This window comes from Bufo gargarizans, chromosome 7, assembly GCF_014858855.1.
Source record: "Bufo gargarizans isolate SCDJY-AF-19 chromosome 7, ASM1485885v1, whole genome shotgun sequence".
Lineage (NCBI taxonomy): Eukaryota > Metazoa > Chordata > Amphibia > Anura > Bufonidae > Bufo > Bufo gargarizans.
The window spans coordinates 147,869,849-147,897,260 of NC_058086.1; the positions used below are offsets into that span (position 1 = coordinate 147,869,849).

General features: G+C 42.8%; 1 protein-coding gene across 7 annotated transcripts in view; it reads left to right on the forward strand.

The window, feature by feature from the left end:
* PBX1 (PBX homeobox 1) overlaps window positions 1-17,308 on the forward strand; it is a 131,169-nt gene extending 113,861 nt beyond the window's left edge. For 3 of the 7 annotated variants that reach the window (XM_044300906.1, XM_044300910.1, XM_044300907.1), the window contains 4 exons: window positions 6,304-6,375; window positions 8,703-8,815; window positions 10,167-10,256; window positions 14,979-17,308. In XM_044300906.1, coding sequence (XP_044156841.1) covers window positions 6,304-6,375; window positions 8,703-8,815; window positions 10,167-10,256; window positions 14,979-15,071 — 368 coding nt within the window. In that variant the 3' untranslated portion in view covers window positions 15,072-17,308. The remainder of the gene's footprint in view (window positions 1-6,303; window positions 6,376-8,702; window positions 8,816-10,166; window positions 10,257-14,978) is intronic. The other 4 variants (XM_044300908.1, XM_044300909.1, XM_044300911.1 and 1 more) reach the window with 3 other exon arrangements.
* The last annotated feature ends 10,104 nt before the right edge of the window (window positions 17,309-27,412 follow it).

Genomic DNA, 27,412 nt, shown 5'->3' on the forward strand with positions numbered 1-27,412 from the left:
ATACCCCTGGCATACTTGCAGGCTGTCTCCAATTCTCTCTGTGAGCAGTCAGGCGGTATTTAACGTTACTGGCACATTTCATGCCTTCATCTCCTTCCGAGGAATTGACATATGCTGTTTGCAATATGCAGTTCTGTTTGTTAGCTGGATGACAGGTATATGGTACTTTAATAAACATAAAGTGGAATTCCCTTCTCTGAACGCGCTTACATTGTAATTAGGAACATAGGCAAATAAAAGAAACAGGAGGTACGTATTTAAATACGCATTTCTGCTTCGCATAAGCCAGCCTGCACCAGAAGCATTGCCTTGTCATTGGGAGGTTAGTATGAGACATTGCCGGTGGAGAGGGGATTGACGTCCGGAGGATGGAGCACTCGGACGTTGTACCTTTGACAGAAGTTGTGACGCAAGTTAGTCAACAAAAAGTATTACCTGTCCGCAAGTGAGATAATGAATGCCGGTCTGATGGCGATCCTGGCAATGGACTGACAAAACTGCACAATGCTGCTCTTTTCGAAGAGGGGACTCGGGGACCCCCCCATTCTTGGGAATGCAGTAGGTTCGAGTTGTAAGGCCCCCAGTATTCATCACCTAATTTGTGGATAGGTGATAAATTACTTTTAGTGGTGTAACCCCTTTAGGCCTAATGCACACGGCTGTGTTCCAAGGCCATGAGCGGTCCGTGGTAACCCGGCCTGGATTCCTGCTGAGAGCAGGAGCGCACGGTGTCAGTGGTTGCTATGACGCCGTGCGCTTCATGCCGCTGCTGCAATACAGTAATACACTCGTATAGATCATACCATTGTATTACTGTAGTGCAGCGGCGGCAGGAAGCGCACGACCTCATAGCAACCAATGACGCCGTGCGCTCCTGCTCTCAGCAGGAATCCAGGCCGGGTTACCACAGACCACTCACGGCCGGGTTACCACGGACCGCTCATGGCCTTGAAACACGGCCGTGTGCATTAGGGAGAGGGGACCGCCCACCATACTATAGTCTGCAGCAAGAGAAGAGAAGGAGATGGCTGTGGTGAAATAAGAGTCTGGTAGGCCCAGTTCATTGGCCATTTTAGGTATTATTTAAAGAGGACCTGTCATCCCTCCTGACGTGTCTGCTTTAGCAAGTAATTGTATTCCACATAATATAACAATTCTGGAGCAACTTTTGTTAGATCTATACTTTGTACCCTTCTTCCATTAGGCTACCTGTGCACGTTGCAGATATTGAAATCCGCAGTATATCAGTTCTTTGTGCAGATTTTACTTTTTTCAATGCAAGGGTGAGAAAAGTGTCAAATCCGCACCGTTTTTTTTATTTGGATTTGGTGTGGAAACACGCATGCAAATTCATGCAGAATTTCTTCAAGACAGCCGTCACCTCTGTCAGGTAGCCTGAATTCTCCTAAAAATTTCTGAATAAACTGACAAGTGGGTGTTCACATTACTTTTATCAAGGGGTCGTGTCTCAAAGTGCACAGAGCTCACTGTGGCAGAATGTGAAGGGACTCACCCCTTTGGGAAGAGGAATCGGAACCCCCAATTGCCAATTATAAGAAGAGATGATCTAGAACAGTTATTTTAGTAGGAATGCATGTAAGATCTGACAGGCACTCATTAAAAGGTTGTCCTATAAAGACTATTAAGGTGTGCAGAATAGAGAGCTGCCCCCTTCACATATATCCTGGTTGATCATTTATTTTAGGCTACATGCACACGACCGTTGTTTTGGGTCCGCAAATGCTCTGTTCTGTGGCCCAGCCCAAAAATTAGAACATGTCCTATTCTTGTCCGTTTTGTGGACAAGAATAGGCATTTCTGTAATAGGCGGCCTGTTCTGCAAATGGCTGAACGCGCACAGGCGTCATCCGTGTTTTGGGGATCCACAGTTTGCGGACCTCAAAATACGAAACGGTCGTGTGCATGTAGCCTTAAAGACTGGCCCATTGCGCAGCTGATCACCACTTTGGCATCTTTACCTGGTCAACATATACCATGGTAATATTATTTTTCATATTTCAGACCTCAATCCTTGTGTATCCTGTTTCTGTTTTGTTTTAAACTGTATATTCTTAACACTATTAAGGGGACTTTCACACTAGCGTTATTCTTTTCCGGCATTGAGTTCCGTCCTAGGGGCTTAATATCGGAAAATAACTGATCAGTTTTATCCCCATGCATTCTGAATGGAGAGCAATCCATTCAGGATGCATCAGGATGTCATCAGTTCAGTCACTGAACAGCGTTTTGGACGGAGGAAATACCGCAGCATGGTGCGGTATGATCTCTATCAAAAATTCCAGATCAGTTGCCGGAATGCCGGATCCAGCATTCATTTACATTGAAAGGTATTAGTGCTGGTTCAGGCACTAAAAATACCACAATGCCGGTCCGTCCTTCCGGGCTGCGCATGCGCAGACCGGTAAAAATGTGAAAAAATAAAAATAGAAACTGATCCGTTTGTCCGTATGACAAACTGTGAGACGGATCTGTTCTTGCAATGCATTTGTAAGAAAGATCCGGATCCGTCTACAAATGCTGTCCATATACATGCAGATTGCCAGTTCCGGCGACGGAACTGCTTGCTGGATCACTCTGCCGCAAGTGTGAAAGTAGCCTAAGTTTTTATCCATTTTATACAACATTTACCATGGAAGACAATGCCACTATAGAAGTACAAATTAACACAAAAAAATCAGATAGCATGATGACTGCATTGCAAGCTAAGAATTAACGGAGTAAGAAATAAATATTGTGTATATACAAAATGCTGATAGAGTAAGAAAGCGCACACAGAAAACATACAAGATAAAAATGCCTAAAAGCACATACACAATATGGACAAAAGTATTGGGACACATCTTGTAACCATTTAATACGGCCCTATTGCTATAGTTGTCTAGCCATGCAGTCTGCCTTTAAAGATATGTCTCTCTTTGAGAGCAGCATAGTATAGTGACAGACCCGCTGATTTCAGCTGGCTGTCACTTCTGGGCTAGCATTCAGTACTGACAGGCCGAACCATGCAGCGCTCGAGCGTTGCGAGGGAAATGAGTTTGATGCTACTCACCGGCCCCACTGTCCTGTGCCTCCTGACCATGACCTGCATAACGGGAAATAAACCTCCCACTCATGGTCAGGAAGGTGGGAGGATGGGGCCAGCAAGTCTCATCGGACTTAAGCTTTGGCCTGTTAGTACTGTAAAAGTACTGAATGTTTGTGCAAGAAGTGACAGCCAGCTGAAATCTTCCTCTTAGATATTCCACCATCAACGGTTAGTGTTATTGCAAAATGGAAGCATTTAAGAATGACAGCAACTCTGTGCATGCCACGTAAAGTTACAGAGAGGGGTCGCTGAGTGCTGAGACGCTAAGTGTATTAAAGTCGCTAACGCTTGGCTGGGTCAATAACTGCAGAGTTCCAAACCTCCTCTGGCATTAACATCCGGACGTGTTCCTGGGAGCTTCATGTCATGGGTTTCCATGACCATCTGGCAGCAGTTTGGAGTGGTGTTTTCTTCATCGCCACTGGACTCTGGAGCACCAGAAATGTGTTCGGTGGAGAGACCAATCCCGTTTCTCTGTCTGGCGGTCTGATGGACGAATCTGGGTTTGTGAATGCCAGAAGAATGTTTATTTTTATGGAGGAGGGATAATGCTATGTGGTTGTTTTTCAGGGGTTGGCCCCTTAGTTCCAGTGAAGGGAGTCTTAATGCTTCAGCATACAAACATATTTTGGACACTTGCATGCTCCCAACTTTGTGGGAACAGTTTCGGGGAAGGCCTTTCCTGTTCCAGCATGACTATGCTCCAGTGCACAAAACAAGGTCCATAAAGACATGCTTGGTTGTGAAAGAACTTCACTGGGCCACAGAGCCCTGACCTCAACCCCATCGAACACCTTGAAGAGGAACTAGAATGGAGATTGTGAGCCAGGCTCTCTCACCCGCCATCAGTGTTTGACCTCACTAATGCTCTTTTGGATGAGTGGGCAAACATTCCCACAGACGCACTCAAAAAGCCTTCCCAGAAGTGTGTAATCTAATTTAGCTGAAAAAGGAGGGACCAATTCCATATAGGTGCCTATGGATTTAAAATGGGATGTCATAACTCCTGTAGGTGTAATGTGTAGTTGCTCCAATACTTTTGTCCATATAGTGCACGAGATGGCCAGTGGCATGATACCTTGATATGCGTTGCGCACTAAATCTCTCCCTAACCTAAAAGATTGCATGTGTTTGATGGCCAGTAACAAATAAAATCCTAATGCAATCTCCATAATGGATTCAACCAGTTGTATTATCCTAATGCAAGCGTTTTTGCTGATCCATGACAGATCCAGCAAAAACGCAGATGTGAAAGTAGCCTTAGTGTGTTGGCCGAACCTGCCGTTCTTGTCGGGTTCGGCCGACAAAAGTATAATGTGTATGGCCTGCTTTTGGTTATGTGTATTTGCATAAGATAGGGAAAATCAGGTATTGATCTGTACAGAAGCCAATGATCAGAATATTTTTGTGATTTAATGACTGAAAGAGTAAAGGCCCCAAACCTTTAGAAACTAGAGCAATTGAGCTACAGGTAAAGCAATTCAAGCTTTAGAAAAAGAAGCTGGAGAAAGACATTTCAGAGAAGGGACAGGTTAGTTGCGACCAATCTTTGTATGTCTTTCATTTTTCTAGATCACAAGTTCTTTGACATGAGAAATGTTTTTAAAGAACATTTTTGAGAACCCCAGTGATGAAAGCTAGTTGAATAAAGATCTGGTAGAGCTTCCCAACAATAAGAGTTGAAAGAATTATTCCTTTTACCTGTCACATGTATCCGCCAATGAGTCAAAATCCTTTATTAATATGGCACTTTCCAAAGTGAAGTTTGCCACCTGGAGATGTAAGATGAGAGACCCGTCAGAAGAACAAAAAGAAATAAGAAACTTGAAGGTGTGAGTTGTTTGAAGAAAAGTCCAGTTACTTTTTAATATTACAGTTTCTGCTCTGTATTCCAGTCTATAGCATGCATTCACAAGAAATTTAGCCAGGTACCGCTAATCTGGAGTTAGGCCTTAAGGGCTCATGCACACGAACATGTGTTCCCAGTGCTTGTATTGCAGCCTGCCGACTGATCTGCAGTATATGGGCAAATATATCACTTGAATGGGTCCACAATCCGCAAAATATGGATCGGAAGCACTACGGAGTGCTTCAATAGGGTTTGGGTCCGTGCCTCCACACTGCAAATTTATTTTTATTTTTTTAAATCTTGCGGATCGCAGACCTATTCAAGTGAGCATAAGCCCTAATCCTGATTTTAGTAGTTGTAGATCCTGCCTCTGGTCTGGTGGTGGCATCTTTCTGTATGTGAGCAGTATACTCTAATACTATAATCTAGAAAGTTCTTTATGTCTCAGTACAATTCTTGCTTTATAGACTGGCGGGATTTTGGTCTTTCACACTGTTTAATAGGACATTTTAGCTATTGTTTGTTTTTATGTCTTTTTTTGTAATAGTGCACACTTGTTACTGATGTATGCAATGATTAAGTTTACTTTTCATAAAAGTCTGGTAAGCCTAAAAGCCAACAGATTTCTTACATAATTGCATTAGTTTTTGAGTTACATGTGCATTGGTTGGTGGCTTATCTCCTTCGAGAATGAAAAGATTGGGCATGTTGACATGGAATTGCCTGATTATTCTTTCACTTGGCATCTGCCATCTGAGGAAGAGTATCAAGAGCCGATATATATTAGGTGATTGACCCGTCCCTTTGAAATTGGTGTGTTCAGCTGACGTGTGTAGCCACCTTTTGACATGGGCTGTGGGGTGCCATCCCAGAAGGGAGACTGAGAGGTCATGGTAATATAAGTTTAATCTCCGGCAGCAAAGAAGTATGGTATATTAAGAATTTATAAGCTTTTATTTGATAATGTAATTTACAATTTTCTATGCCCGAAAAAAAATAACTTTAAAAAACAAATTTCCAATTCTTTTTCTTAAATACATGCCATACTTTTACATTTTGAAAATACAGCTTTTGTACGTACAGCTCTTGCTGACCTTCTGCTAAGCTATGAAGTAACCACAGATCTGCTCATAGAGAAGGAGAATAGGATGAACATGTCTCATCCGTATCTCTCCTAATTTACACTGACTGAAGATCACGGAAGGTTCATAGAAAGCCATTTGGTCAGCCAGTCTCCAGCTGCACACATTGCTCGCTAACCCTGCAGTTAAATGCTTCTCTCTATGCCAATGACAAGCTAAGGGCTGATATCCTTGAAATTGCTGGTTTTGTGTTGTGTTTCATTCAGGAAGCAAACAGACGGAACGCGGGGCAGTGGCACCACAAAACAAAATGCAGTTCCTGTCACCACAGAACCTCGGTTAGTACGCATGGTCCTCCGGAGGCGTGCACGTGACTTTGGCTATAATATTGTGGTTGTTTTGTGGTTTCAATTATTGGTGGTGTTCTCATTTTTATTTTTATTTTAACTGCTCGTTCTCAGTTTGATCTTTCCATCCATTTGTCTTGGTCCATACTTCAGCCTTGGTATTAGGAGGATACTTATTAGTGGCTGCTTCTTTCATTAGGAATAAAACAAATCTGAGTCTACGTACACTATCATGTTCTTTGAGAGACTATAATTAAGGCATTGGTCTGCCTACTTTATATATCTGGGCTATAATGTGTCATTAAAGCAGGGGACACAGTGAGAAGATTTTTTTTTTTTTATATATATATACATTTCTCCGGATTAATTGGAAAGGGGGAAATAATGTGAGAAATTGGCGACTCATGATAAAAATGGGGCTGTCTACTGGAATTGGCAACTACTAGAATTTTGGCACAAGGGAGAGGTTTACATTTTTTTTTTTTTTTTTTGTTAAATTCCTCTAAAAAGTTTCCTCTCTGCCTTGTGCTGCAGTCTGATCCTGGTTCTTCCACTTCTACAACCCAAGTACATCACTAACCGTTATTAGAAATGACGTCAAAGCGTATATAGAGCTGAAGGAAACCTTCAGAAATCCAGCCGTCACCTTCTTAGTTGTTGCTTTTTTTACCATGCCACTACTCAAGGTAGGTCATTTATATCTGATTGGTGAGGGTCCAACAGGCAGCACCCCCACTTATCGGCTCTTCGCTGTAGCCTTCGGCCCTTGAGCTAGATGAGGAAGCACCGCTCCTTTTAATGTGTAGTGGCAGTTATGGGTTACTGTAGCTCAGCTCCCATTGAAGTGAAGCAGGGTGTCAGACCCCAACCAATCTGATATTGATGACCTATCCTCAGGATGGATCATCTGAAGCCTGGAAAACCCCTTTAATTTGTCCCTATGGGGAACTAAAGCTGCAAGGTTGTATCTATTGTTTTGCCTATACAGAAACTTTTAAATTATAGTATTTATCTATATAGGGCTTGAGTTTTTAGTAAGCATTTAAAGTTTTTTTTTTTAATAAGCATTTAAAGGGGGTTGTGTAGGAGTAGAAAAACATTGCTGCTACCTTCCTAAAACACTGACACTCCTCGGTCCCATGACATGTATGCCCTACAATTTATATTAAGCCTTCAATGTCTAAGAGCTTACCAACTGGATAAAGACAACATATTACACACCACATACTAATGTACTTACCCTACATACCCCATTGTAAGCATAATGTAAATGGGTCTGCCCATCTTCACAGGATTACTATTATATTGAGCGTTGTCCATGTTTGCCATCTGTACTTGGATATACTATGTTTTTGCCATGCAATGCAAAAGAGCTGACACTGTGTTCAAGTGGCATGGTGCCAGGTGGCCTTCCCGGGTGTTCTTGCTTGGTAAAGTATGAGCATTGACCACTGTATTCCTGCCTGCTAGAATTCTTCCTCTTGATTGTGCATATAAAACAATCAGTTGCTGACTTTATTTTGCTAGAACATTTCTGCTTTGATGTGTTTTTTACGTAAATGAATCTTTACCACTTGGGCATTTTAAGGGTTTGGTTAATGGTCACGTACAACTGGATTTTGCTCTTTTTGGTAGTGTACAAGGGCGCTGACATCCGGAGCAGTTGACACTGAACGTGTATTTTATTATGGCAGATGAAGAATGGAATGGCTTTTATATGAATTTGAGTACAGTATTAGACATTTAATGTTAGTGGATGTTTTTTCCATTTAATGGCTACTTTTGATAGTATATACATGCCTATATCCTTGGCCATACTCTTGACTTACCTCTCAGCGGTTTTTATACGCTGTAGCCTTTATATCTTCGTGGTCTTTGGCTACTAAATGTGTTCAAAGTATTGTCAGAATATAGTCAATTAATACAAGTATAAAAGTCGACTACTATGTGACATGTTACTAGGCGTTTCTAATTCTGGCACATGGAAAATTAGACCTGTTTACCTCCATGTGATGCATATTCAGTGAACAAATCCTTCCTACTAACCTAGCTCAGATCACACGAATAACAATTTATCCTCCTCGTACTAAACAAGGACGCTCCTTACTTGTTTCTTTCTCTTTCCTGTGCTTGCCGATTTCTTTTCTCTCATTTTAATTCCATTTTTTTTATTATACTATATTTATACTCTTGTACTAACACTGTTCAGCCGCCTTCATCTACCTGTCTCACCATGTAACTATGCATGTCAGACCTCCTCTCCGGGGTTTGAGCTTCCTTCTTTCTTTGATTCAGGTGCCTCACTCTTTCCTTTCCAGGTTCTTCCAGTTCTTTTAACATGTCAAACTCTGGAGATTTGTTCATGAGCGTGCAGTCTCTCAATGGAGATTCTTACCAAGGTGCCCAGGTTGGAGCCAACGTACAGTCACAGGTAGGGACCTTCAGATGATTTGGAAAAGGCATTGGTGACAATCATTTGTTGAGGTAGCTATTGATGCGTTAGTTGTTGGAAGATTCTGTCTTAAGCTTCTAGAAAAGGTACAGTTTATAAATCCATTCACATATAAAGTGATGGTAGACAATGTGGTGTCACATTTACAAGGATTGATGAGAATGATTGTCTTATGACTTGTACCTAGTGTTGGTGTATTTTGAGAAGAGTGGTAGCTAAACGTCGGCAGCCAAAACATTAGAGACCGTTTCCTTAAAGAATATATGGGCCTTAAGGAAACCAAATCAGAATTCAGGGGAAGAATAAATGACTAACCCAGGTTCAGATGTGGTTGAAATAAAATAAATCCATTGTTTTCGTACACATAATAGAAAAGTTAGCCAAGCCCACCAGTGTTACTGGGCAACATGTGTACGTGAGGGCCTGTCTCACAACAGATGATGCCAAGATAATGAAGGATATGGCATATTTGATCCGAGGGACTGAGGATTAGTAGCTGTCAGCTGTACATTCCACAGATAGCTGTTCGGACATGTATGAGCACCTTTAGGCTCACTTCACATTTGTATCGGAGGCTATCAAATATTCTATCAGATTTGACAAGAGGTATAACGCAACATGGAGCGCTATCATCCTGTCAAAACACTGCATACTACAGCGGAACCCCAACCGATCGGCAACGTGTGAAGATTTTAGTATACCACCTAAGACCTTGAATCCAAAAATGTCCTGGTGGAGAACTAAACTGGATTGAGAATCCTTCAAGAATGTATGGTAGGCTCGTTAAGTTTGAAGGTTAGTCGTGATTTCTCTTGGGGACTCCAGACTACTTTTTGGTGTCTTACGAGGTTGACTCATGGATAAGACTGTTATTGACTCTCCAACAAAACAAAAATGACAAATCTACAAAAACTCCAATCTGGTAATCCACCATTATGGCTGTGTAACATTGCCCAGCTGAAAGGGTCTGGCAGATTGGTCGCTGCTGTTGGCTTCTTCCAGAGGATGAATGAAAACATTAGGTTAACCCTTCGTTATATTCTGTTCCTCGGGTTCAGCATATACATAAGTTGTCTTCTAGCCCTGTATATTTTTAACAGTCCTGCACTGATTTTATTTTCCAGTATTTTACTTTCTCTTATTTCTGTATCTTTATTCCCCTTTATCTCAGTGGCTGGATCCCTCTTCTTTCTCGTTTCATATTTTTCACACCTGTCCTTTTTGGTGTTCCTACTTTTTTCCATGTCTACTCTATATTCCTCTTTCGTTGTGTTTGTCCTGCTTATGTCATGGCACCCTCTCTTCACCATTAGTATTGTCTGTCTTCCAGGTGGATACCCTTCGCCATGTTATCAGTCAGACAGGCGGATACAGTGAGACTCTGTCAGCGAATCAGATGTACAGTCCGCAGGGCATCAGTGTAAGCAAAGAAACCTTGTTTTCTCTGTCTGTTTCCCAATTATTTCAAGTCCACAGGGCCCTGACTGCCACATTGCACACACTTCTCTCCCTTTCATGGTCACCTATTCTGCTTTGTGCCGGTGAAGCCAGCGGCCAGCGCTCTACCCACAAATGATGCTCAGTGTAGGCAGCTGGAGCCCAAGCCCTGTCACACGCAATCAACTTCCTTGTGCCACCTGCGGCCACTTACAGTCAGCTGAGGGAAATGGCCAAACAGGTGACACATAGCACGGCCACAGCAGAACGAGCGTGGAATCCATCTGTGTTAACCAGTTCTGTGCCAGGCAGACGTTTCTCCGTTCGTAAGGTGGGGCGGAAGGACCTGGGAAGCGAATTCCAAGACCCGTTGTCCTAGATTGAATATGACAGCCGAGGCAAATTCCCCTCTGAAATATTCCACAATTCCCTACATTGTCTTGTAATGACCGTTATTACCGTGCAGCAGTTCACAGCCGCAGCCATACATGCACGGACATATTTGTGTGTTTGTTGGAGGGCGGCAGAGAGGAGCAAACCTTCCTGGCAGTGCTTGCGGCTGGGAATGACATGTAAATTCATAGCGACAAGCCGTGTCGTATGGAGTGAAATCAATAAGACAGACACGGGGAGAGCGGCTGCAGATTTGGGACAGCAATCCAAATACATTTCTCAGATCAGCCATCCACCATCCAAAGGCCGTGACAGAGGGAGGGAGGAGGGGGCGAGATCTGACATAAACACAGAAATAACGCAAGATGCACACAGCGATGTGGGAGGGGAGCGCCGCCGGCTCTTATAGGTATACAATTGTTTTGTTATTTTCACTGTTAAACTTGCTTGGCGGAGAAGGTTTGCTGGCTGTTCTCTATCTCTGCCGTAATTATACACATCGCAACGTGAGGCTCTTTCTCTATATTTGCATTGGAGCGTGCGAGGCTTGTGACATTCTCAATGAGCAGAGTGCTCCTGTAACGGGTATTGATTCATGCCATTTGTTATCAGAGCCGGCTTACTTCTGAAATATCTTGAAACGGCAAATAACAGAAAAAAAAAAAGATCACAACCAATTTCTTAAATAAAGCTTTCAGTTCTGTTTAGGGGAAGAAAAAAACATCCCTATTATAGTGAAATGCATCCTTGCCATTCCCCATAATGAGTCCTTCACTGTGATCACCATTTACTCGCTGCAGTGATTGGGATAATGGTGATTGTTAGTGGGAAAAAATAACAGGTCAGATCGTTTCTTCTCAGCCCCCACAAGCCACCTCACCCCCGATGGCTGCAATTATTTTGTTCGTATATGCACACGGAAAACATGGATTCAATTATTTTATCTCGGCAGTATGAATTACTCTGCTTGCTTTACCTGTTCCCCTTTCTTCCCTAATTTTGGGTGTTACTTATTTTAAAATTTTTTACTCGCTGTGACATCATCTTGCTGTGATATATACATAATATAATAAATCAAAGACTGCATCAAAGCTGCCAACTACTACCGGTCAGAGATCTGAACCAAATCTAGCATCTAAGACCCTGTTCATACTAGCGTTATTGGAGTCGGTGCGCCCTCTGCAGCATCCTTCTTGCTGTCAAACGTACTAGGACTCCTTTGAACCCCATTTAAGTCAGTGCGGCCCATCAAGAACGGTATCCTCCAGAAATCGGAGAATGGGATTAGCAGCGGTGATTACACTACACCGGCTGCAACAAGCTAGATGCTGTGCGGGTAAATAGGACACAAAAAAAGTGGTAGAATTTCTTTTTTTGCCCATGCTCCACAAGAAAGGAGTACTAAAATAATAAAATCAATATGCTATATGTAATATGGCCTTCATCACCTGTTGAAAGGATAAGTGCTAAATATCTGATAGCAGGGACCTCAACCATTAACTAAAATAGAGTCTTGAGCCCCAATTCCTCTTCAGTGCACCATTGCTGTGTCTTTCAGTCCAGTCAATAGATAACTCCCAGGATCCTCAAAGACTCCTTCACTTATCCAGTAGGAGATAAAACTTGCTTTATTATTACTAAAACATAATGTGTTTCAGGGTCACAGCCCCTTCTTCAGATGTTAATGAGCATACATTGAATGGAGCAGCAATGCGAGCGCTCAACTACTACTCCATTACCCTAAGTTCACACCTGAGCGTTTTACAGCGCGTTCAAACGCGCTGTAAAACGCTCAACACATGAAAACCAATGCTTCCCTATGGGAATGGTTCTCACCTGGGCGTTTTATAGCGCGTACGATCGCGCTGTAAAACGCCCGACGCATAATCAAGTACTTGAGCTTCTTTGGGGCGTTTTGACGCGCGTTTGTGGCCATAGGACACTGCAGTCAATCACACAAACGTGCGTCAAACGCGCGTTTACTATTACAAAAAACGCGCGACAAAAACGCGCATAAAACGCGCGTTTGAGAAACGCTCAGGTGTGAAAGCAGGGTTAGCTCTCCTGCACAACTGCAGTTAAAAGGGTTTTCCAGGTTTTTTTAAATGACCTATCTTCAAGACATGCGGAACCCCCACTAGTCAGCTGTTTAAGGGGGCACCAACTCATCTGTGAGCACTGCTACCTTCTCCTAGCTTACCAAGCACAGCGCTGTACATTTGATAGCGGCTGCGCTTGGTATCTCGCTTGGTATCTCAGCCCGGATTAACTTGAATGGGGCTGAGCTGCGCCTAGGCCACGTGATCAATGAATGGGTTATCGCTGGCCTAGGAGAAGCTGTGAGAAGGCCACGGCACTACTGCGAGCGCCACTGCCTTTTCAAACAGTTGTTTGGCGGGGGTCCTGGGTATCCCATCCCCACCGATCAGATAATGACCTATCCAGAGGATAGGTTATCAGTCCTAAAGTCTCGGAAAACCCTTTTTAAGGGAGGAACGTGAAGCTGGAGGCTCCCATTCTAGTGATTGGTTGGGTTCTCATTGCTGCTCCATTCAAACTGCTCTTCGGTGCACTCTTGCATTGAGGATAAACTGGGGCTCTGGTCTTAGTGGTGGTTCCCTCTTTGATAATAAGATATTTGTTACCTATCCTATTGATAACCGGTCAAGAGTAGGCAAGTCCTATGTTTTCTGCCTGGTTACGAACCCAGGACTTTTTGCATTTTCAGACCTGGTACGACTTAATAAGCCAGCACAGACTTCCTTTTGTCGTACACAGGGTGTAAGATTTTAACTCCCAGGGATATGTAAATTGAAGGCCTTGAAACACACAAAGTTGAATATAATTATAAATGACCTATAACAAGTTGTAACGCTCTTGACTACTTTCTCACTCTCTTATGTCCCCAGCCATCACTTTGTTTGTTCACCATGACCCCACATAACATAAAGTGTCATTTGTGCACATTAAAGAGATGCTGAAGGGACAGGAACAGATGATCTTGTGACATGGCAATTACAGTTCTGAGATAGATTGGACGCAGGAGAGGAGGGGACAAGACCGGGCCACTGTGATTACAGAGAGGCCGCCACAAAATCATAGGCTGGGAAATAAAAGGCTGCCAGGTTCTGCTTCAGAGGTGGATCCAGAAATTCAAGCAGTGTCCTTGAATCAAGGAATGTGCAGCAATGGAGAGGGTCACACCTTTCATACAGCCAGGGAGGCTTTAGAGGTTTGCTGGATTCAAGGTTCAAAAAGCACAGGCTGCACTGCATTGTGCATAAGTAAAATGAAAAGACTCATTGTAGGATAGATCTCTCTGAAATGAATCCCGTATTGTGTGCTACATGAGGTATAAGACAAAGTGCCTTCAATGTGACTGCCATGTCCAGATTGGTAGACCTCATTCATATTTGCCTTTTCAATCTAGAAAATTATTTGATTGTTGCAGGTATCTTGCAATATTCTGCCCCTTTAATTCTCTGAATCTCAGTACTGTAAGCGTAGATTCACACCTCCATTTATCGGATCCGTCAGGCTGTTTTCTACCAGAACAGCCTGCCGAATCCAATAAATAGATGTTTGAACCTACCCTAACCTAATCCAGCCTAGCCGGATAAAGCTGTTCACCACCGCACCCCATTTACTATAATGGGATCTGGCTGGACAAAACCCATTGCATGCAGATTGATATATGGTTTTCCAGGAAAATATTCCGTACAGCAGGCATGGCCAACCTGCGGCTCTCCAGCTGTTGTAAAACTACAACTCCCACCATCCCCAGCTGTAGGATAATAGATGTAGGCAGTCTGGGCATGCTGGGAGTTGTAGTTTTGCAACAGCTGGAGAGCCTCAGGTTGGCCATCCCTGCCGTACAGCTTGTATATTATTTATGGATATCTCTACCAGTGGGTAGTCCTAATCGGTGATTGACTGCTGTCTCTGCATGCATACTCATACAAGGAAGGTTGTCACCTACTGGCATGGTAATCACAGAATGCTCAGTGATTCAAATAAAATACAATTTATACTAAATCTCTTCCCAAAAAGCTATATATTAATCTGCCCGGCTCCTCCTGCTCTGAATTTTCATGGTGATAGGTTCCCTTTAAAAGGCATTTAGTGTTATTTCATAAAACCTTTGACATGTCAATTTTTGATCGGTGGGTGTCCGGGTGCTGAGATCCCCACTGATCATGAAAGCAAAGGAGGAGAAGGAATCATCCAAGCACTGTGCCCATTTGACTTTCAGAGGCTTTGCTCACAAGTTAGTACAAGACAATAAAGCATTGCTTTTTTTTGTTTGTTTCAGGCTAACGGAGGGTGGCAGGATGCGGCCACCCCTTCGTCTGTGACTTCCCCTACGGAAGGACCTGGCAGCGTCCATTCTGATACCTCCAACTGAGCAGCCGGCTCCTGAATTTCTACTCTTGAAAGCCAGAATCCATCCCTTCCCTCTCACTCCAGATGGCCACTGTGGGAATGCAGCGAACAAAGCAACCTCTTTTGGCATATCCATTAGAAACTCTCCAGTCCGTCATTAATACTTACATTGACTTCTTTATCCATGCCTACATTATTACGATTATGTAGGTTGTATTCTTCTTTGCTTCTTCTCCTTTTTTTTTTTTTTTTCTTTTTTTTTTTTTTTTTTTACCCAGTTTAAAAAAAAAAAAAAAAATCGTTTGGGATGAACATCAACTAACTGCCAATGAAGCATTAATTAGATTGATTTAAATATGGCACCATCTACGCACACAAGCTACCACGTTTACTTGATCCCAAATAATGCTTAAACGATAATGGAAGTACAATAAATTGCATTTGGCATCAAGCCCCCCTTTGATCACAATTATAGCTGAGGTCCAAAAATCCTGATGGTTATTGTTACCTCATGCAGTAAAATCTCCTTTTGGAACATGGGACTAAACCATGGATGGTTACTGCCATACATGTGATCTTTAGTTTCGCCAGTATGCCCATACTTGACTAATGACATCTTCCCTTCAAACCTCTGGTTCATCTGTTCTTAGTTTGAGAAAATAAAGACCATCTTCAAAAATGATTAGTTACAGAATCTTGAGGAAACCCTTAATATATGTGGATTACGTATACTAACCAAAGGCTGTACATTTTAAAGGACAATAAACTGGAATACAGTTTCTATGATGTGTTGCTACCAGAAGTAGTTCCAGCTACATAGATTGTTAACATGTTCTTCCACATTGACCTTAGTTCTTCTCTTCAGACAACAGTTCTTCAAGCAAAGAAGCAGATCTACTGCTAGTTCATTTGTGGGGGAAAAAAGTATTCAGTACAAAAAAAAATAGATATATGAGCCTTGCTATCAATCCAGAGCTCCTTCCATTGCCTGTATTTTGGATTTGGACGTTATTCTCTTGAAGATGAAAGTGCTCCATTTGAGTATCGCTCAATAGATGTGAAGGCCCCTTTTCTCCAACTGAATTGTCCTGTGATCATTTACTACCAATATCTCCACGTGGATATTATTTCTCTCCATTAATTGACTTCTTCCAAGATCAGTGCTCTAAAGAAATTTCTTTTTCAATCCAGACTGGGTCATTTCGCAAAAACGCCTATCCATCCCAATTAGTATGGCTGCTTCAACCCTTCCTTCATTTAAAATATGATTTGTCCCAAGGAATTGTTTTGCCTGGTATTGGTCACATTTCTGGACATCATTTCATTACTGATTACTCTTCTCTGGCAGTTATCCACAAGCACCTGCACAGGGTGTCATCAATCCACGTTTGATACCAAAAATCCGCATGTACTCGCACAGAGGAAAGACGGACACAGAGGGAAGTGCTCAGCTTTATTAACATTCACTGCAGTTTCACATAACTTGTGTATCGTCGATTGTTATATTTGAGATAAACATTTGATGCTGGATGTTCTTGTATATTCTGAAGAAAACAAAAAAGACAAGATAAAAAGACAGAAGAAAAAAAAAGACATCAAACAGCCAAAAAAGTTGTCCTGGGTTTAATAATCTTTATTACTAAAAAAACTGATAAAAATCTTAAAAAAAAAAAAAAAAAAAGTCCTGTTACAGAGATCACACCCGTTTAGCATGGAAATAGGTTGCTGATTTCTATTTTATGTCTTTCATATTTCTTGCTTAGTTTTAACACGAAAAAAAACAAAACTACCTACATGTGATTTTATTTTATTTTTTAAATTCTTTTTAACACCGCGCGTTTGTGAGTTATAACGCAATGCTAGATAAATGTAGTTGGGCACCTTTTTAGTTATTGTTTTAATTTTTTTTTTTCTAAGGGTAGGGGTGAGCGGGCGGGCACAGGGTTTGGGGCAAATTGGGGATTGTTTCAGGGGAAAGGGGAGGGACATTTTCCATATATGACCCCTTTTACGGCCAGAGTAGTCTGACATATATGCTGTTATTTGCCCCTCTGGCAGAAACGGGGTTGAAAATGCAGACTCAAAGATTCTGCTGGATAAAACCCATTTTGTAAACTAAAGTTAAAAAAATAAAAAGCAAAAAAATTATGAAAAAAAATGTTGGAAAAAAGTTGGAATAGTTAAACCTTAATAGGTACATCATAAAATGTACATTTAATAACTTTTCTGAGAACCAGAAATAAATTCTTTTTTCCTGTTTTCAGTTCTTATTTGTTTCAAAGCACATGTGATGATTAAATGTGACAACCCGTGACAGAGTGGCTACTGAGGCCATCCACAGTCACAGGAAAATTAGGAGATGTATCTACTTCCGGTTCCGTCTACAAATGGTATCCGTTTTCATACAGATTGCCGGATGTGGCAGGCGGTTCCGGCGACGGAACTGCCTGCCGGAATCCAACAACGCAAGTGTGAAAGTACACTAATTTAGATGTTACTCTAAAGGTGGATTTAGATGGGCAGATAATAGGGCAGAGTGTTGGGAATCTGTCCGTCTAAATCGGTGGCTGATCACTCGATGAATGAGTGAAATGATCGTTAGTGCAGGCACATAAATTATAGTTTCTGGGCAGCAGATCGTGGTGTCCAGAAACCATGCAATACCGATCCCTCATCATACTGTGGAGGTGATCACTGCCTGTAAATGCAGCGCTTCACCTCCAATGAACAAGCAGCGGACTGTCAGGAAGGAACGCTTCCTTCCCAACAATGTGCTGCTCGTCTGCCCATGTAAGGCTACTTTCACATCTGCTGTCCGGTTTTGAGATCCGGCACAGGGTCACAAAACCGCAGCACAACTGAACAAACTGTAACGGAGTGCACCAGAGCGCATTCCGTTCCGGCTTGTTGCGTTCCCATGCCATTTTGTTTTTCTGTGTGGTATATGAAACTGAAGAAGCCGGATCCGGCACCAAAAACCATGCAAGTCTATGGTGCTGGATCCTGTTTTTTCAGACATGAAAAAACGATCTGGCGCCCATTGATGGTTTTAGTGCTGGATCCGTTTTTTTTTTTTTTCATTTTCCATATAATACAACCAGATCTGTTCTGAACGGATGCAGCCAGTTGTATTCAGGGAATAAGAGCAAATAAAAAGAATACAAATTGTCCAACCTGCCTTTTAAATGATAAATTTGAAGACTATGGATATTAGCATTATTCTTATTGATTATCCCAATAATCCATTGTATTTTTTTATTTTTCTGTGTCCATCCGATCATCAATACTGCAGCTGAAAATTGCTCAATATAACAGTGCATTTTTGCTTAAACGGAACCTGTCGACATTGTCATGCAGTCTGAGCCATCGGTACCATCAAATGTAGGCAGGATCCCTCATTACTAAGAACTGTATTTACACTGGAAATCTGCTGCCGTAGGCCTCATGCACACTACCGTGTGTGTTATGTCGGCCGTATGAGATGTTCCTAGTTTTTTGTTGGTTGTCAGAAAGGACAAAGAGATGTGGAAACCACAGTGTGGTGTTCGCATCTTTTCTGGCCTCATTCGAACCACAAAAAAATTTGGATCAGATACGGACCAAAAATACAGTTGTGTGTATGAGGCCATAAGAAGAGTTTTAAGAAGAACCAGGAACAGAAACAAAAATCTGCTGGATGGGCCCCTCTGGCTTCTATTTACAGGTCTCTACCTGTTTGTGTATAAGGGGTGACCTGTCAATCAGGCAGGAAGGAGTGGAGCCACCCAGTGGACACTCCTCTGTGGGCTCTACTTTGAAACGTGTAGGGTTTCAGAGTACAACATTGTTCTTATCAGTATTTCGCTAATTTGGCTAAAGTACACCATATATTTAATAAAAGTCCATTTAAAGAGGACCTTTCACCGATCCTGACATTGTGAACTAAGAATACAGACATGGAGAGCGGCGCCCGGGGATCTGACTGCACTGACTATTATCCCTGGGCGCCGCTCCGTTCTCCCGCTATGCCCTCCGGTATCTTCCTATCTTCGGTCACTAAGTTATAGTAGGCGGAGTCTGCCCTTGTTCTGCTGTAGCGCTGGCCAATCGCATCGCAGAGCTCACAGCCTGGGAGAAAAGAACCTCCCAGGCTGTGAGCTCTGCGCTGCGATTGGCCAGCGCTACAGCAGAACAAGGGCAGACTCCGCCTACTATAACCAAGTCCTCTAAATCTCCGCCTACTATAACTTAGTAACTGAAATCTCTGCCTACTATAACTTAGTGACCGAAGATACCGGAGGGCATAGCGGGAGAACGGAGCGGCACCCAGGGATAATAGTAAGTGCAGTGAGATCCCCGGGCGCAGCTCTCCTTGTCTGTATACTTAGTTCACAATGTCAGGATCGGTGAAAGGTCCTCTATAAAATTAACAGGATCCTTATGCAGAAGTATTCTAAACCCCTGTTGGATGGCGACTTGTCAACAAGCTTTGCTCTGTTGGGTATGACGTCATCTTCTAACCACATGGAAGCCTTTTAAAGCCATACTGGACAGTTGATCAGAGGGAATGAGCAACTTACTCAGCTACTAAAGTCTCCAGGTGACCTGTATGGCTAGCTCCTGTATACCGAGAAGAAAATGCTACTTCTAGTTTTATGCTTTTGGTGGTGGTACTTGGCCATGACCTAAACAATGTCACAGTCTCTTTAATGGGTTTACTGGGAATGTAATTAACAAAAAATTATTATAGGGCTGTGCTTATGGTTGTCATGGTACAATTTTTGGTATGATTCCTAAACAAGGGCTCTAACCATGTCTGCAATGCCCCAAACCTTAAAATTCAGTCTAGGGGTAAAAGAATAAGACATGGCGGTATTTCCTCTTCCGACCCCAAATGGCAGAAGACTCCTTTTATTGGCAAAAACCTGCGTGTTGCCTTACAACCTAAAAATACAAATTGACTAATGAGATTCTGCCACACAGATTTCTATGTCTTGACAACACACCTTCAGGACACAATTAAGACTCTAGGGTGTGAAAACCAACGCAAAGGAGTTGTCTAAATACATGATGTTCCCTCTGTAGCCATCCAGCTTTTGTACCACATATTGCAACCTAGGTATATCCAGGATTGTATTATGTTTAATCTTACTGTATTGGTTACTTTCCTTCTCTAGCAAGATTCAGCTTATGACAAAAGATTTGGTAAAGGGGAAAAATAGGTCTCATCTACCTTTGCTCCGAACACTGGTGTCCAAATGTTTGTAATTGCTGCATTTAAAAAACACTATTTCCAGTTCTCAAAACCAGTTATGTATATTTAGCCTGCAAAATATCAACCTGAAGTCTGCAATTGTTCCATTAAATTTGCAGACTTGTCGCACAAAAATTTGTGAAGCAAATCTGCAGCATTTTAATCTCGTGTGGACATGTTCACTACCTGTAGCAACAAAAAAACACGATCCAGTAATTTGATTCTTGCACAACTAAAGTATCTAAACCTTATTACGGAGTGAAATGGTGATAACATACCACTATAAAAGAAAAAAACTAAATGTTAAAATATGTCTCTAAAAAGTTCTAGGACTTCATCAAATCACAGCCAATCTGCTTAGATTAGTGGTTACACCTTCCAGGATTTTGGTCCTTAAAGGGGTTTTCCAGTGTCTAGACACTGATGATCTTACCTCAGATGGTTCCAACATACTAAGGGCTTGTTCACACGACCGTGTGCTGCCCGTGCTGTGGACCGCAAAATGCACAGGCACCAACCGTGGGGCAGCCACATGTGGATCGCGGACCCATTCATTTGAATGGGTCCGCGATCTGTCCATCCAGCAAAAAGATAGAGCAAGTTCTATCTTTTTGCAGTGCGGAGGCACGGAGCGGAACCCACGAAAGCACACCGTAGTGCTTCCGTAGGGTTCCATTCCGCACCGCATCTCCGGACCCATTCAAGTGATGTGGAATGCACACGGCCGGTGCCCCGTGTATTGCGGACCTGCCGTATGCGGGCAGCAGTACGGCAACGGCCGTGTGAACAAGCCCTAACTGATCAACTGTGTATGGCAGCCACTAGTACCAGAAACTAGTACGAAACTGGAAGCAGTCCTCTGTTGGTCTCAGAAAGGTGTTGATTTGGATAAATTCTAGTTTGGGCTTCCATCAATGGGATGCAGATCTGTCTTTGGTATCTGTTGGTGAAACTAAAAGTAGCTAGTGGTAGTAAATTGTTTAAACTGGCTTTTCAGTTGTCCAAAATCTCTAATCTATGGAAAGCTTTCAAACTAATGGCTAATTTGTAGCCAATGCTTGTGAGAGAGAGGAAGGAAAGTCTAACCTGTTACACTAAATGGATAATGTACATACACCAAAACACAGGGCCGTATTTGCAGTTCATGCTGCCCTAGGTACTTTAGTGCCGCCTCCTCCCACCACATTTAGTAATTTTCACATCCTTACTTAACTCCCTGGTGTGCAGCGCCCTATGGACATGCCCGTGGGTGCCTAATTAGAAATATGGTCCTGCTGGAACAGCACTGCCAACCAGTACATTCTACAGTCTTAATATTTTCAAATGAGCAAAGTTCAAACAAAATGGCCCCTAACTTCAGTTATACAGAATCGGATATACCTCAGTATTATCCATAATCTTTTCACCTTTAAAGGGGTTATCCAATACCATAAACTGCCTCCCCACGCGCCGGGCCCCTCACAGGGAGTATACTAACCTTGTGCTGCTCCTTGTTCCCGTACTGCTGCTGCTTCTCTCTGTGCGCGAATGAAAACATCCGGGGAAGGGGGGGGGGGGGGGGGGGACAAGCCTCCCTAGCATCGTGGGTGACACTGGGAGGCTTGTCCCTGCCATTGGCTGCTCCTCGACATGGATGTTTTCATCTGCGCACGTGGAGAAGTGGCGGTGTGGGGACCAGGAGGGGAGTGGGGTAAGTATATTCCCTGTGAGGGGTCTGGCACATGGGCGGGCAGTTTATGGTATTGGGTAACCCCTTTAAGCCTGAACATTAATATCAAGGAGCCATCATTTTATCATTGAGAAATATATCACAGCCTGGCTCTGGTGCCAGGTCCTCTTTATAAATGACTATTTCTTGCCTCAGCTAGACATCCTGTTCCACTTATAAATTATTACAAACCCTTTAAGTGATATAGTTACAATGGGTGTCATCTTTAAAGGGGTTGTCTCATCATGGGCAATAGCATATCGCTAGGATATGCACTAATTGTCTTATTGGTGCGGGTCCCACCGCTGGGACCCGCACCTATATCGAGAACAGAGCCCCACAAGTGAAGGAGGGCGCACTGCACAGCCGCCCTCCATTCATTTTCTATGGGGCCGGCGAAAATAGCAGAGCGTTAGCTCGGCTATTTCAGTCAGCCGCATAGAAATGAATGGGAGCGGCGGCCGCGCATGCTCTGTACGCTTCTATTCATTTCTATGGGGAGCCGACTTGGTTGTGGCCGGACCAGAGTCCTCCAGCCATCACCTTGCGGAGCTTTGTTCTCGATATACAGGTCCTTCTAAAAAAATTAGCATATTGTGATAAAGTTCATTATTTTCTGTAATGTACTGATAAACATTAGACTTTCATATATTTTAGATTCATTACACACAACTGAAGTAGTTCAAGCCTTGTATTGTTTTAATATTGATGATTTCGGCATACAGCTCATGAAAACGCAAAATTCCTATTAAAAAAAAATAGCATATTTCATCCGACCAATAAAAGAAAAAAAAATTTTAATACAAAAAAAGTCAACCTTCAAATAATGATGTTCAGTTATGCACTCAATACTTGGTCGGGAATCCTTTTGCAGAAATGACTGCTTCAATGCGGCGTGGCATGGAGGCAATCTATGGGTTGTTATAGAAACTTGGCGTAAAACTGTATGTATGTGGAGACTAAGAGCCTGCAAGCTTCGAATGGCTGATAAGGGACATGTGACAGTGTGTATAGCAGTTGGGATATGAAGAGAAAGACTTGCAGGCTTGTATTTGCTAATGCAGGTAATTTTTGGGGAATATCTCGGGAACGGTACGTCCTAGAGAGTAGAGACCCGGTCTAAAACCTTCCCGGACACCAGATGTACCTGTGTTCCAAATTTGGTATAGATCTGTCCAGTCGTTTGGTCGCGCATAAAGAACAGACAGACGTCGGGACAGACAAAAACTCATTGTGTACCGGCGACATGTTACCTCCACAGTATTCTTTCCCAGATAGTAAGTGATGTGTACCAAGTTTAGTAGAAATTGATCGATGAGTTTTTGAGTTACGTGTAATATGTGTAGCAAAAACAGATGGAGCATACAAACTCCATGCAGCTTCTGTGTAGGGGTGTATGACCCCCACAAGATTTCTTTCCAGGTAGCAAGGGATGTGTATACCAAGTTTTGTTGAAATCGATGGTTGCGTTTTTGAGTGATCGCGGACCATACATACACACACATGTCTTTCTTTATGTATGTGTGTGTGTATATGTATATGTATATATATGTATATGTGTGTATATATATATATATATATGTAATATGTGTGTGTGTAATAACAATCCTGTCTGGTCAGTGACCGATAGATTAGTTCTAGTCATAAGTAAGTCTTGCTTACTGCTCAACATGTGGTTTGAAGCATGCTGTCATGTTTGTGACATTTTTTGTGAAAGGGGTGATCCCATGCTTAATGTAAAAAAATGAAAATCATACTGTACAGTACAGGTCAATCTCTTTCTAACAAAGCTAGAACTTGCCCTGTACCTCACAGAGATCGCCCCATTCATTGCTTCAATTGCTCTGCAAGATTTATTTTAAGCTAGCAACTCAGGAGGTCCTCTCAGCTGTTTCCTTTCTACTGCAGCACTCTCCCTTTAAGGCCTCCTGCACACGACCGTATTGCTTTTTCAGTATTTTGCGGTCCGTTTTTCACAGATCTGTTTATCGTTTTTTTGTTTCAGTAGTGTTTCAGCTTCCGTTCCGTTTTGCCGTTCCATTTTTCAGTTTGGTTTCTGTTTGTGATCCGTTTTTTGCCTATCGGTAACGAAAGCATACAATGTTTAAACAGTAAGTACATAAAAAAAATTGGGCTGGGCATAAAATTCTCAATAGATGGTTCTGCAAAAACAGAACGAATACGGAAGACATACGGATGCATTCCATTTTTTTGCGGACCCATTGACTTGAATGGTGCCACGGATTGTTATTTGAGGGCAATAATAGGACGTGTTCTATGTTTGAATGGAAATATGGAAATGGAAGGTATATGGAGTACCTTCCGTTTTTGTTTTTTTTGCGGATCCATTGAAATGAATGGGTCCGTTTACGAAACGCAAAAAATGGAACGTAAACGGGAAAAAAAACGTTTGTGTGCAGGAGGCCTAACAGTCACAGATTCTAAAAGAAGATTAAAGGGGTTGTCTCACTTCATGCTCTGTACGCTTCTATTCATTTCTATGGGGAGCCGACTTGGTTGTGGCCGGACCAGAGTCCTCCAGCCATCACCTTGCGGAGCTTTGTTCTCGATATACAGGTCCTTCTAAAAAAATTAGCATATTGTGATAAAGTTCATTATTTTCTGTAATGTACTGATAAACATTAGACTTTCATATATTTTAGATTCATTACACACAACTGAAGTAGTTCAAGCCTTGTATTGTTTTAATATTGATGATTTCGGCATACAGCTCATGAAAACGCAAAATTCCTATTAAAAAAAAATAGCATATTTCATCCGACCAATAAAAGAAAAAAAAATTTTAATACAAAAAAAGTCAACCTTCAAATAATGATGTTCAGTTATGCACTCAATACTTGGTCGGGAATCCTTTTGCAGAAATGACTGCTTCAATGCGGCGTGGCATGGAGGCAATCAGCCTGTGGCACTGCTGAGGTGTTATGGAGGCCCAGGATGCTTCCATAGCGGCCTTAAGCTCATCCAGAGTGTTGGGTCTTGCGTCTCTCAACTTTCTCTTCCCAATATCCCACAGATTCTCTATGGGATTCAGGTTAGGAGAGTTGGCAGGCCAATTGAGCACAGTAATACCATGGTCAGTAAACCATTTACCAGTGGTTTTGGCACTGTGAGCAGGTGCCAGGTCGTGCTGAAAAATGAAATCTTCATCTCCGTAAAGCTTTTCAGCAGATGGAAGCATGAAGTGCTCCAAAATCTCCTGATAGCTAGCTGCATTGACCCTGCCCTTGATAAAACACAGTGGACCAACACCAGCAGCTGACATGGCACCCCAGACAGGGCCGGTGCTACCATAAGGCAGACCAAGCGGCCGCCTTAGGGCGCACCCTGGGGGAGGGCGGAAAAATGTGACATGGAGGGGGAGAAATGTGACATGGGGGTCTGATGGCTGACATTGGGGGCTGATGGCTGGGGGATGATGTCTGACATGGGGTTCTGATCTGAGGTCTGATTAACATTGGGGGTCTGATTGGGGCTGTGAGCTGAGGTCTGATTAACATTGGGGGTCTGATTGCTGGTCTGACCTGAGGTGTAATGGAAAATATTTTTTTCTTATTATCCTCCTCTAAAACCTAGGTGTGTCTTAGAGGGCGAAAAATATGGTCCTTAAACCAGCCATTGTCTGAAGCAGAGAGAAGATACCAGGACCACAGAGAGGAGAAGCGTGGGGGGAGGGGCGCCAAAATGTAGCTTCGCTTGTGTTGGCAAAAATCCTTGCACCGGCCCTGACCCCAGACCATCACTGACTGTGGGTACTTGACACTGGACTTCAGGCATTTTGGCATTTCCCTCTCCCCAGTCTTCCTCCAGACTCTGGCACCTTGATTTCCGAATGACATGCAAAATTTGCTTTCATCTGAAAAAAGTACTTTGGACCACTGAGCAACAGTCCAGTGCTGCTTCTCTGTAGCCCAGGTCAGGCGCTTCTGCCGCTGTTTCTGGTTCAAAAGTGGCTTGACCTGGGGAATGCGGCACCTGTAGCCCATTTCCTGCACACGCCTGTACACGGTGGCTCTGGATGTTTCTACTCCAGACTCAGTCCACTGCTTCCGCAGGTCCCCCAAGGTCTGGAATCGGTCCTTCTCCACAATCTTCCTCAGGGTCCGGTCACCTCTTCTCGTTGTGCAGCGTTTTCTGCCACACTTTTTCCTTCCCACAGACTTCCCACTGAGGTGCCTTGATACAGCACTCTGGGAACGGCCTATTCGTTCAGAAATTTCTTTCTGTGTCTTACCCTCTTGCTTGAGGGTGTCAATGATGGCCTTCTGGACAGCAGTCCGGTCGGCAGTCTTACCCATGATTGCAGTTTTGAGTAATGAACCAGGCTGGGAGTTTTTAAAAGCCTCAGGAATCTTTTGCAGGTGTTTAGAGTTCATTAGTTGATTCAGATGATTAGGTTAATAGCTCGTTTAGAGAACCTTTTCATGATATGCTAATTTTTTGAGATAGGAATTTTGGGTTTTCATGAGCTGTATGCCAAAATCATCGATATTAAAACAATAAAAGACTAGAACTACTTCAGTTGGTGTGTAATGAATCTAAATATATGAAAGTCTAATGTTTATCAGTACATTACAGAAAATAATGAACTTTATCACAATATGCTAATTTTTTTAGAAGGACCTGTAGGTGTGGGACCCACACCTCTAAGACAATGGGGGCATATCCTAGCAATATGCCCCCATTGTCCATAATGAGACAACCCCTTTAATTATGTTGTTAATAAGGGCCATGCGTTTCCAGACGGGAAAAAAAAGATTCATACAAAGTTAGAAATGTAAAAAAAAAACACACACACAGCATTTGTGTCCTTATTCAATACTCAATGGATAAAACTGAAGATGACTGCAATTCATTACTGTTCTACTAACAAAACTGTCGACCTCAATAGACATGATTATTCTAGTGCCTGAAGAAGATGCCAACATTTCTGCTAGACTCATTAGTAGAAATGTAATTTGTCCTGAGACCCGATACTGAGACCCGGCACTATGGCCAACTTTATAAAGAAACTATCAGAAGGACCCGGCTTCACATGGGTATATTTCATCTATTTAATTTAATGTTTGTGTGTGACGTTAAAAGATATTGACAGTATCCACCATAACAGTGACCTCTACAGCACCCTGCCCCTTTAACAGTGAACTCCACAGTCCCCCACCCCTTAACACTGACCCCTCCCTAAAATGGGACCTCCACAGCAGCCCATCCCCTTAACTTTGACCTTCACAGCAGCCCGCCCCTTTAACGGTGAGTTTCACAGCACCCCACTCACTTGACAGTGACCTCCTCAGGGGCCTGCCCCCTTAGCAGTGACCTCCACAGTACCCTGCTGCCTTAACAGTGACCTCCACAGTGTCTGCCCCTTTAATAGTAGAGCTACACGACGACATGTGTCACGCAA